Genomic DNA, 12,591 nt, shown 5'->3' with positions numbered 1-12,591 from the left:
TTATACAAAACAGTTGTATTAATCAACATCTGAATGAGGGAGGGAGGGAGAAAAAGGAGAGGTGTATGTCTCATAAACCCAAAGTTTCAATCAGGGTAGTAACTGCTAAGAAGGGTCTGCGGGAGTATATAGAAGAAAATCTTAACCCTGCCATAGGATGTCAAGATGTGTACAAGTAATAAAGCCCAGAAACACTGAAATTTTTGTTAAACATTCTCTCACTGCTCCCTAATAATTTTTATAATTCTTTAGTATTTCAAGGGAACTTTAGGCTTACAGCCTGGAGATTCAGCTCTCTTCATCAATGGACTTCACATTGATTTAGATACACAGGATATATTCAGGTATGGATAATGTTTTCTGTTCTTGGAATACTTTTTATAATGTGTAGCTCCTTCTGCCATGTTCAGATTGTCATTCCTCATTGATGTGGTATGATGCAAAGCCTGAGGACTTCTCAGGCCCACTGAGCGGATGATGGTGGTGGGCTCGTGCTATGCCTGGTGAGCACTGTGAATGTTGCCGTTTTGTATCGCAGTGGACAATCAAAGCCTTAATGTTTTCAGGGATTCCCTTTTAGAGCTAAAGTTTTCCAGTTAACCGTAGAAACATAGAAAAGAAAAGGTTCTTTGGCTTTTGGTGCAGTGTGAAGTAGGTTTATTCAGAGTACTCTGAGTGTTTCAGAAGGCATCCAGTCTACATATATTATTTGAATACTTTTTGTTAAAATGTGGTTCAGGATTAATTTGCTCTGTTTGTCTCCATGATTTAAGTGGGGGAGGGGTTGTGGACAGTTAGGAAGAATTCAGATTTTATTCTTGGAATTAAAGTTGACACAGTTGACACTATGGATTCATAATATTAATAGTAAAAACAAAAGTTAATGGTAGGGCCGGGCGTGGTCGCTCACGCCTGTAATCCTAGCACTCTGGGAGGCCGAGGCGGACGGATTGTTTGAGCTCAGGAGTTCGAAACCAGCCTGAGCAAGAGCGAGACCCCGTCTCTACTAAAAATAGAAAGAAATTAATTGGACAACTAAAAATATATAGAAAAAACTAGCCGGGCATGATGGCGCATGCCTGTAGTCCCAGCTACCTGGGAGGCTGAGGCAGGAGAATCGCTTGAGCCCAGGAGTTTGAGGTTGCTGTGAGCTAAGATGACGCCACGGCACTCTAGCCCAGGCAACACAGTGAGACTCTGTATCAAAAAAAAAAAAAAAAAAAAAGTTAATGGTAATGTGTCAGAAGCAGCAGTTCCCACTGTAAGAGATTTTTCACATTAATTATTTTAATTAAGCTTTTATGTCTATATATTGCTTTATAGGGCTAGTGATAAGTTAGTAAAATAGTTGTGGATCCTTAAAAGATTGCACATCCAGTGGATACGGGGTTCATTTAATTAAAGAGAAAAAGATTGCCCATATGTATTTTTGTTGAGTGATTTATTTAAACAATACATAGACATGTAATTTTCCAGAGTATTACAAACTAAATACTTGCTTATGTACATAACTTCAAATAATAACAGAGATAAAGTAACTAAAAGTAAAGTTTTTGTCCTTTTTTTTTTTTTTTCGTGTTCCTCCCCGTCTTTTCTGCCTCCCCCAGCAAACCTCTAAGGGTGCGAATTCTTTTCTGTAGTCATATGTGTGCCTGTGTAAGTTGATACTGATATTGAAACTTATATTAAACATACATAATGTAGTATCTGTTTTTCGTGATGTGTTTTTTAAACTTTATTTTTAGATAATTGTAGATTCATATGCAGTTGTAAGAAATAATACAGAGAGATTAATGTATGTAAAAATATGCAGTGTAAAGTATAGATTTAGGATTACTTCATTCTCAAATTGTGCATTTATACTTTGAGATAATTTATGTGTACATTGATAAATATAGATAAATATGGGTGAAGAAACAAGTCTTACCTAATTTCTTCTGCATACTTTGACAAGATGAAACGGGAAAGAGCTTCCTGTTTTTTGATTTCTGATTTGGCATTGAGGTTGAACTGATAAATTTTTTTCATGGTGAGGAGTTTTTAAGAGTTTTTTTCTGGTAAATGAGTTATGGGCAGGGCGAAGGAATTCTGTTGAGGGCAATCTCAAAGTGTTTTTCCCACTAAATATCTATTTTTTTCAGTCTCTTTGATGTGTTGAGAAGTGAAGCTCGGGTAATGGAGGGTCTGCATAGGTTGGGAATAGAAGGCCTTTCTCTGCATAATGTTTTGAAGCTGAACATCCAGCCGTCTGAGGCCGACTATGCGGTAGACATCAGGAGTCCTGCTATTTCAGTGAGTATTTTTTTAGGGTGATTAAAGGACATTCTGGCTAGATATCTTTATTATGGTTTTCTAATCTATCTTTTATGAAAGTTAAATTCTTCCCACTAACTATTTTGTTGATGTCAGTGATTTACAACTGCTTATTATATATTTGTGTATATAATAAAATAGGCTCTTAAATGCTCCAAAAAGTTGAGTTATTGTGGCTAATGTGGTTAAGACAGTGATTTTTTCCACTTTAGTATACCCCTAGGATTCATCTGAGCGTATCTTGGTAAAGAATTTTTAGTAAAGTTTGTATTTTCCCAGTTGAGTATAGATCTTATGTGATTTTGTGACAATATTTGTAAATTAGAGCAACTATTAAAAATAGTCACTTTTAAGTTAATAACTTTCGGTAGGACTTTGAGATTCGAGATTCGAAGGATTTATGTGTGATCTCTCTGAGGCTTCATCTTGTCATCTCCCGAAGAGAATGTCGGGAATAGTGCCATCTCGAGTGGACGTGGTGAAGATGAGATTGAGGGTAGAGCTGATGTGCCCAAAACAGCCTGGGCATGCCAGTCTTTTTTTTTCTTGGTTTCTGTACTGCATTTATTTTAGAGAAATTTTATCGAAAGAAAAATAAGGTAGAGTGTAGGTGATCATTACTTGAGTTCTCATTTGGTGTTATAATGTTATTTTGATGAATACTTTGTTAATGTCATCTTGTTTTTCTGTTTCTGTTTTTGGATTCTAAAGAGTAAAGAGAATAACATTAACGTGTTTCTTGGGGGAAGAGAGTTTCAGTTGAAGGCCTCTTTATATCCCTTCCCAGTCACCTCTCTCCTTCCTACAGGTCATTCTTTTCCTGAAATTGATGTACATTCCTCTTGTCCCCTATTTTATCCTTTTATTTCTTATTAAATATTTAAAAAATTTGGGTAATCCAGTGCCCTACAAGTATCCTTCAGCTTCCTTTTTTATTCAACAGTTTTCTGAAGACTTTTGCAAGTTGATACATATAGTTTATCATATGTTATAATTTACATATTTGAAAAATCATAGTTTCATAGCTTAAAATTTAAGATGCAGTATATACCTTTGTAGTGAAAAAGTCCAGTTTTTCTCTGCAGAGGCAATAAGCATTATCAGTTGTATATTCTTCCAGAAGTATACTGTGCATACATGAGCAAGGAGATATACACAGACCTTCCCACCCTTCCCTGAGTACATACTGTTTATTTATCCATTGCTCTCTTTATGGACATTGAGTCGTTTCTAATTTTTTGCTGTTGTAAGCAGTGCTGTAATGGCTCTTTTTACCTTTCTCCTTGTGTATACATGTGAGAATTTATTTGGGTTAGATACCTAGAACTATAATACTTAGTGGTGGGGTACTAATGAAGTCTTCAACTTTATTAGGTCCAGTTCTCTATATTGATTTTTCCAGACATCAGCACTGGGTGAGAATTCCCACTGCTGTATATCTTTGCCTATTCTTGGATATTAACAAACTTTTAAATTTTTTTCTTTGTTGTTGAACCTTATAGCTCTCCTGGATAACTTTAAATTTTTTTTAGTCTATTGAGTGTGAAATATCATTGAGATTTTAGTTCAGAGTTCCTAGATTATAATTGAGGATGTGTGTCTTACTCATGTCTATTACTCATTTGGATTTCCTCTGTAAATTTCTTATTCATATTCTTGACCGATTTCCATTTCCTGTACCCATTTCCTATGGGTTGCTTGTCTTTTTTATTGATGTTAGATTTCTATCCATATTCTTGGCACTAGTCCTTTAGTGGTTTTGTAGGTTGCAAATACCTTCATCTAATCTGTGGCTTGTCTTTTAGTCGCTCATTTTTCTACTTGATCTTTGTATCTTTGAAAATGTGATTCTTAAAATAATTGAAGTCTTATTGTTATTACTGCATATTTCACTAACTGGTGACTAAAGTGTGTGTGCACCGTGTCATATTATTTTTTTTGTAGTGGGTCAACAACCTGGAGGTTGACAACAGATATAATTCGTGGCCTTCTAGTCTACAGGAGTTGCTTCGACCCACCTTTCCTGGTGTTATCCGGCAGATCAGGAAAAACTTACATAACATGGTAAGTAAAATTTCTTATTATGTGGCTATGAACTCTGTCTCTCCCTTGCCCTCTCCCCTACCTTTTTGTCATATGCAGAATGTTCACGTCTCTCCTTTACTAGCCGCTTCTCCCCACCACTGCCACTACCAAATATGCTGTATGTTTAAAACAGAAGGGCTCTAGGACGTGCTGACGCCTGGCAGGGCTGTGAGATATAGCAGCGGCGTCGTCGCCCCGGCTGGCGTATGAGCAAATGCTTTTCATCCTTACCACTAAGCGTTAGACTGGGTTTTAGTTGTTTTCTTTGTTTTAAATTTTAAGACTTTATATTTTTTATAGCAGTTTTAAGTTCCTAGCAATGTCGTTTTAGCTTTAAAATAGTTCTCCTTTTTCCTCAGGTGTATATTGCTACTGTTTTTCTTTAATATCTTAATCCCTAAAATTTAGTAGTTCAATTTAATCCTTTAAATAAGTCTTTTGTCAGCTCTTATTTCTTATTCCTTCTTTCAATGCTTTAGAGAGAGAGAAAGAGAAAGAAGGTTCTTAGTTGGCCCTTTCTTTCCTTCTCACTTCTTTCCCTTCCCTCACACAGCTGTGCAAGAGATAGGGGCAGGTTAGTGCCAAGGTTGGCTTCCTCAGAACCTGCAGGGGAAACTGCCCTCTGCACTTTTCTCTTGAAACCACTGTTTTCCTTCCCAGTGAAAATTTCAACCTCTTTCTCTCTTATCGTATGTATGAACTTTATTAAATGAGAGAATATGTATGTAAGTTGCTTTAGCACATAACGAATGCTTGTGTGCTTTCCTGATAGCTATTACTGTGGTCTAAGAATTGAATTCTAAATGAATTGTTAATTCAGAGATCCTCAGAAATGAATACGCAGAAAGGCAATCTCCATTTTCTAAGGCAGGAGAGTTGCTACAACTTGTTTTTGTTTGGTATGGTAGAATAGGTGTCAGTAACCTGGAATATAGTTCCCATGTTTTCAGCGTAAGTCCATGAGAAAATCACCTGGCCCTTCAGTACCACATTCTTTGAACACAGAGGGAGGTGACTGTTATTTGTATAATTCTTCTTTTATGTGGTTCAAGAGTAGCTGGAAAAAGGTTGGCTTCATGTACAAAGACTAGTGGCGCTTCTGTTGGCCCAGGGACGTTTGAATAAGTGTCATTTCATGTGTTCATTCCCTTCCCCCACAGGTTTTCAAAGTTGATCCTGCACATGAGACCACAGCAGAGTTGATTAACACAGCTGAGATGTTCCTCAGCAATCATATACCACTAAGGTAACACTGGTATCGATTTGATGATATATCTAATTTAGCTGAGGTTTCGTTTGTCATTCTAAAATGCAAGTCTGGTGCTACTTAATTGTAGGATAATTAATAGTCAGGATTGTTAATGGCAGTTTTATCTTCTAGTCAGTATGAAGCCAGTATCTTTTGGGACTGAGAATTTGATTCTCAATGAGTTCAAGCTTACCACCACTGAATTATTAATAAATAGCCCATGTAAAAATAGTATGTGGTCTTGGCTTGCTTCCCAGTGGAAGGGAATTTTCCTGGGTTAGTTCCACATCACAATACCTATTTCCACTTTCAGGGAGAGATACAGAGCTTTGCCAATAACTTTTGTTAGACTGTCAAGGACTAGATGTTTACACACCCTTTCATAGATGCAAACTGACACATTTATTTCACTAGTGTTAACAAATCTACCAACAGTGTACTGAGTGGCTGGGTTTCCACTGTTCCTTTTTTTAAGGTTTTACGTATAAGTGCTAAGATATTTTCACTTACATTCTGAGTAATTCTGGTACTTTTACATGTTGATGAAATTTGAATTCTTAGAAAACATGAAAATAAAGAAGAAAAGAACTCTTTAGTCAATAAATATTACTATGTGTTCCATGCCCAGCACTGAGCTACATGCTGTGGATGATATATAAGCCATATTCTTACCTTCATAGAAAAAATCCTTTGCATATTTTCAAACACTGTAAGATGATACTTGATCAAGTGCTAGGTTGTGTCCTACTAGTTTTAAGTGCTTTGGAATTTCAGGGAAACAAAAAATTGTCAACGGTGATATTTGGGAAGCACAATGGTTTTATGGAGAAGGTGGATTTCAGATAGGGTTTGAGGAAGATAGAGGATTTTGATAGCTGGAAAAGGAGAGCTTTTTTATTCATTGCAACTTTTCTTACAAGACATGAATACATCTGGTTAGATGGAAGAATACATAACATGGTTATAACCAGAGCTATGTTTTGATTAAAAGAGAACTACAAGAGCATAGAAGGTGGTCATGGTACACAGTTGGCACTAATTAAATATTTGTTGAATTGTATTGAGGGACGAGAGGCATGTGGTCTTCAGATTGGTGACAAGAAGGCCTTGACACCTTAGGCAGCAGAGAAACATGCAAATAGTTGGTGGGGGACCTAGGTGGACAGGCTATTCTTTCATTCTTTGTATGAGCTGATGTGCTGTGTTGGCAGGGGCTGCGGGCGGGAGGGCACAATCTAGGGACTCCCTCGTGATACTTAATGAGGGACTGGGCCCAGGAGAAACAAAAGTCTGAAGTTTCTGGCTTAGCTAACAGAAAACCTCTGATGCTCTTTTTAGAAATTAGAATCTTGGGAAAGGGTAATTAGTGTGTGAGGAGATAAGGTTCTGATGATCTAATTAGATTTTAGCTCTTTTGTTTGTTTGCATAAGAATATTTGGTCCTTTCTACCCATAGCCTATCATATATGATTTCTGTCATAAGTGGGATTTTAAAAAACACAATTTTTATCTAAAAATGAACCCTCTACCCATCCCCATCCACATATATACACACTCTACACACACCTCCTTAGAGCTAACTGGTATTAACAGTTTCATGTTTGATATATATCTGTTTATATTTTCTTCTATTTTTAGGCTATAACCTCTCTTTATTTTTATTTTTATAGATTTTTTAGAGACAGGGCCTCGCTCTGTCACCCAGGCTGGAGTGCATTGGCCCGATCATAGCTCACTGTAACCTTGAACTCCTGGGCTCAAGAGGTCCTCCCGCCTTGAGCTCCTCGTTAGCTGGGACTATAGGTGTATGCTGCCATGTATGGCTAATTTTTTAAAAAAATTTTTGCTGTGTTGCCCAGGCTGGTCTAGAACTCCTGACCTCAGGCAATCCTTCTGCTTCAGCCTCCCAAAGTACTGGGATTGCAGGCATGAGCTACCGTGCCTGGCGCCTTCATTTTTTTCAAATAACAGACTATAGTTTTTAGAGACATGCTGACACATTATTGTTAACCAAACTTCATAGTTTACATTAACATTCACTGTTTGTGTTGCACATGCTGTGGGCATTTACAGATGTTGAATGTTCACCTTATAATACAGTTTGATACAGATTAGTTTCACTGCCCTAAAAATCTCCTGTGCTGTACCTATTTGTCTCTTCCTCCATTCTCCTAAATCTTTGGCACCCACTGATCTTTTTACTGTCTTTGTAGTTTTGTCTTTTCCATAATGTTATGTAGTTGTAATCATACAGTATGTAGCCTTTTCAGATTGGCTTCTTCCACTTAGCAATGTGCATTTAAGGTTCCTCTGTGTCTTTTCGTGGCTTGATAGCTCATTTCCTTTTATCACTGGATAAAATTCCCTTATATGGATGTACGACCATTTATTTAACCATCTACTTGTTGAAGGACATTTTGGTTGCCTCCAAGTTTTGGCACTTTTGAATAAAGCTGCTATAAACATCCAGGTGCAGGTTTTTGTGTGGACATAAGTCCTTCAGCTGCTTTGGGTAAATATCGAGGAGCACAGTTGCTGCATCGTGTGGAAGAGTATACTTAGTTTTGTAAGAAACTGCCAAACTGTCTTCCAAAGTGGCTGCACCATTTTGCATTCCCACCAGCAGTGAATGAGAGTTCCTGATGCTCCACATCCTCACCAGCACTTGGTATTGTCAGTGTTTTGGATTTTGGCCATTCTAATATGTGTGTAGTGAGTGGTATGTCATTGTTATTTTCATTTACAGTTCACTAATGACATGTGATGTTTAGCATTTACTCATTTACCATCTGTCTTGTTTAGTGAAATGTCTGCTCAGATCTTTGGCCCATTTTTTAATTTGGTTGTTTATTTTCTTATTGTTGAGTTTTAAGAGTTTATTGTATATTTTGGATTGCAGTCCTTTACCAGATGGATGTTTTGCAAAGATTTTCTGCCAATCTGTGGCTTATCCATTCATTTTCTTAATAGTGTCCTTTACAGGGCAGACATTTTCAATTTTAATGAAGCCCAACTTACCAGTTTTGTCTTTCATGGATCATGCTTTCAGGTCTAACATGTCATTGCCAAACCCAACATAACCTAAGTTTTCTTTTCTGTTTTCTTTGGAATTTTATAGTTTTGTGTTTCGCATTTCAGTCTGTGATCCACTTTTAGTTAATTTTTGTGAAGGGTATAAGGTCTGTATCTAGATTTATTATTTTGCTTGTGGATGTCTGGCTATTCCAGCACCATTTATTGAAAAGACTATTCTTTGTCCATTGAATTGCTTTTGTAAGACTTTTTTTGCCTCCAATCTGTAGATGTATAATAGTATCTCTTTGTGGTATATTCCTTTATTTTAAATTTTAAAAGTTAATAAACTTTATCCTTGGTTATAGCTTTTTGTTGTAGGACAATTATAAATATTTTTTTTTTGCTTTTCTTTTACCTGTGATTCTCATATTGCCTGTGTTAAATCTCAAAATCCCCCCTTTTCTGTTTTATAGTCTGAAAATTCTTATTTCTCCTAATTTTTGTTTAAAAAAAACAAAATCTTCTCGTAAAACTGTAGCAGCACTCTTCATGTTAGTAAAGGAATCTTTTCATGATGTAGAAATGGCTTGCTTTAACAGTGGAAAAGTCTAAGCCAGGTTTGAGAACCTACTTTTTTATTTTGTGATGTATGTAACAACCATGTTAGAGTAGGATGTGAACTGTGCTTTTCACTTAAGGATAGTTTTTTCCTATTAGCTACAATATACAAGGCAGGTATAAGGATACCATTTCTTTTAACTGGGTGCATTCTTTGAGATGTTTCTTTTTTTTTCTTTCCTCTTCTCCTCCAGAATTGGTTTTATCTTTGTGGTTAATGACTCTGAAGATGTTGATGGGATGCAAGATGCTGGAGTGGCTGTTCTTAGAGCGTATAATTATGTTGCCCAAGAAGTGGATGATTATCATGCCTTCCAAGTTCTGACGCATGTATGTTTGTGTTCAAAATGGCAAATAATTTTTTAAATCTAACTTACTCTAGAAAACTATATATATGTTAAGGGGATTCTATATTTCTGTAAAAAGACAAAGTGAGTAAATTATTTGCACAAACTGTGTATTATATTTTAGGGTTTGCCTTTACTTTATTGATTCACTAATGTTAATAATAGATTGCTGCAATTTCTGCTAAGATTCCTTAGGAGGACCTAGTGTATCTTAATCTTCTGCCCTTTGGTAATTTGAAATCACTAGTTAATGCCTTTTGGCAAATGTGATGTTCTCTACTTGTTCAAAAACAGTCTTTTTTTCCTTTGAGACTATTGTATGATTTTTTTTTTTTTTGAGAAAGGGAGGGGAGGGGAGGGACCAGGCTATCATATGATTTTTTGATTAGCATTTAGTTTAATATTCCAATCATAAAATTCTTACTAACAGTCTGGTTTTTCCATTTTTACTGGTAACTTTGAAATGCCATGATTTATGTATATATTTAAGGCATTTACTTGCTCAAGTTCGAAGAATTCACCTTGTTGTCTTTTTTTCTTTCTGAGTATAAACAGCTTTACAAGTGACAGTTTATAGATTAATGGCAAGTATTTTAAAAAATCATGTTTAAAGTAATTGATTTTAACCACTTTTACCGCTAAACATGATGTTATTCTGCTATTTATTATGTATGTTATATTTATTGTCGAGAGATTCATTTGGAGCATTTTTTGTTAGTGAGAATGTTCATTTATTTATTTGGCTAACATTTACTGAAGGCCCACCATGTGCCAGGTCTGGTACTAGCTTTGTGTGTGTGGGGGAAGGTCACAAAGAATAGTAAGCCTCGTCCCTATCCACAAAAACCTTACAACCTAGTGGGAGGACACATTCAAACAGATGATGTCATACAGTGTGGAAAGCACGATTATCTGTGGTTGCCCAAGGACCTCACCCCTCCTGGGGGGATGGTCACAGGCATTTTTGTGGAATGGAAAGTTGTCCCACCTGGATGTAGGCAGAAGCATGGGAGTCATGGGACACGGCTACAAATCAGAGGTAGTGATTCCAGGTTGTTAGTGTGGCTTGAGAAGAGGATTGTGAGAGCAAGGTGGAATTGGGGGAGCCGAGTCCTTGAGGCCATGGTAACCTAGGCAGCTGGGGTATCCAGAGCTCAGGGATCGGTCTTGCATTTAAAACTCATTCTGCTGCAGTGTATGGAGATGGATCTGAGGAAGGGCAAAGAGAGTGGCAGGATTACTAGTTGATGAGCTGTTGCTGTGATCTTCTTGAGACATCATGGGGAAGGTAGTTATCAACAGGGCTATGGAGAATGAAATAGGTTGAAAAGAAATCACTCAGAATAATAAGTATTTTAAAGCCTACTTTTTAAAGTTTCCCCTCCTCCCATAGATACGTGTATGAAGGAAAGGAAAATATGAGTTTTCCTTTCTTTTTATTTATTTTTCATTGCAAAAGTCATACATGTTCACTATAAAAAAATTGAAGTAATGTTAATTTAAAATTTCTCTGTCTCGCCCTCTCTCTTCCCTAATTGTCCTTAAAGGTAGGCACCATTAAAAGGCTGCCTTGTATCCTTCTAGATACTTAACCATGTTTGTATAGATACAGTTTTGTTTATTTGTTTTTGGTTCGTTTTTAAAAAGCAGATTATGTCATACATATTTTGCAACTTTCCCTCCCCCCAAACATCATGGATGTGAGTTTTTATTTCAGGGATTACTTATAAGTATTCAGATGTTTCTTTTTCTTTTCTTTTTTTTTTTTTTTTTTTTTGAGACAGAGTCTTGCTCCGTCACCCAGGCTAGAGTGCTGTGGTGTCAGCCTAGCTCACAGCAACCTCAAACTCCTGGGCTTAAGCAATCCTTCTGCCTCAGACTCCCGAGTAACTGGCACTACAGGCATTCGCCACCATGCCTGGCTAATTTTTTCTATTTTTAGTAGAGACGGCGTCTTACTCTTGCTCAGGCTGGTCTCCAATTCCTGAGCTCAAGCAATCCTCCCTCCTCAGCCTCCCAGAGTGCTAGGATTACAGGTTGAGTCACTGCGCCCGGCCTATTCAGATTTTTCCTAATATATTTTTGTATTTGGGGCTTACCATGACCATGAACTGATTAAGTCTTTTTAAGAATATTTAGTTTCTAACCTAAGGAGTCATCTTAATAAGGTATATGGAAAAAGGAAAATTGCTAACATGTCCCAATTTGACCTTTTAAGAAAAATAGTCGTGTTTTCCTCTACACTCAGAAGTATTTTGTAATGAACACTTTGAAATTTGAACTTAAAACGTAGTTGGTTACATGGTTTTTCTTTCTTTAGATCTATAACAAGGTGAGAACCGGAGAAAAAGTGAAAGTTGAACATGTGGTCAGTGTCCTGGAGAAGAAATATCCATATGTAGAAGTGAATAGCATTTTGGGGATTGATTCTGCTTACGACCAAAATCGGAAGGTAAACAATTCTTTGGCACCTCTCGTTTGACTGCAGCACTGTATTGTCCTTTCCTCCCCTTCTGTGGAGCTTTTAGTAATACTGGTGGTGGTGGTGGTGAAAGAGTTTCACTACTTAACATTAGAAACCAGATCACTCTTCAGTATTTGAAAAAGTTTTTATTTCAGTTTTATGAAGATACCACCAACTTTTCACTTGCATATTAACTATTAAATTGAAAACAATTTCTTTTTTTTTTTGAGACAGAGTCTCACTCTTGCCTGGGCTAGAGTGAGTGCCATGGCATCAGCCTAGCTCACAGCAACCTCAGACTCCTGGGCTCAAGCGATCCTTCTGCCTCAGCCTGTAGCTGGGACTATAGACATGCACCACCATGCCCGGATAATTTCTCTGTATGTTTTTAGTTGTCCAATTAATTTCTCTCTATTTTTAGTAGAGACGGGATCTCGCTCTTGCTCAGTCTGGTTTCGAACTCCTGAGCTCAAACAATCCGCCCGCCTCAGCCTCCCAGA

The 12,591-nt window shown here is 37.0% G+C and overlaps 1 protein-coding gene across 1 annotated transcript in view; it reads left to right on the top strand.

Moving 5' to 3' along the window:
• Window positions 1–12,591, top strand: part of UGGT1 (UDP-glucose glycoprotein glucosyltransferase 1) — a 124,164-nt gene that overhangs the window by 47,899 nt on the left and 63,674 nt on the right. Inside the window, exons 12-17 of the mRNA XM_012649914.1 lie at window positions 253–344; window positions 2,142–2,292; window positions 4,258–4,377; window positions 5,559–5,644; window positions 9,475–9,610; window positions 11,948–12,094. Coding sequence (XP_012505368.1) covers window positions 253–344; window positions 2,142–2,292; window positions 4,258–4,377; window positions 5,559–5,644; window positions 9,475–9,610; window positions 11,948–12,094 — 732 coding nt within the window. The remainder of the gene's footprint in view (window positions 1–252; window positions 345–2,141; window positions 2,293–4,257; window positions 4,378–5,558; window positions 5,645–9,474; window positions 9,611–11,947; window positions 12,095–12,591) is intronic.

Source organism: Propithecus coquereli, unplaced genomic scaffold (assembly GCF_000956105.1).
Source record: "Propithecus coquereli isolate 6110/MARCELLA unplaced genomic scaffold, Pcoq_1.0 Scaffold307, whole genome shotgun sequence".
Classification (NCBI taxonomy): domain Eukaryota; kingdom Metazoa; phylum Chordata; class Mammalia; order Primates; family Indriidae; genus Propithecus; species Propithecus coquereli.
The sequence above is the reverse complement of the archived record's forward strand: the minus strand, read 5'-3'. Positions and strand labels throughout refer to the sequence as shown.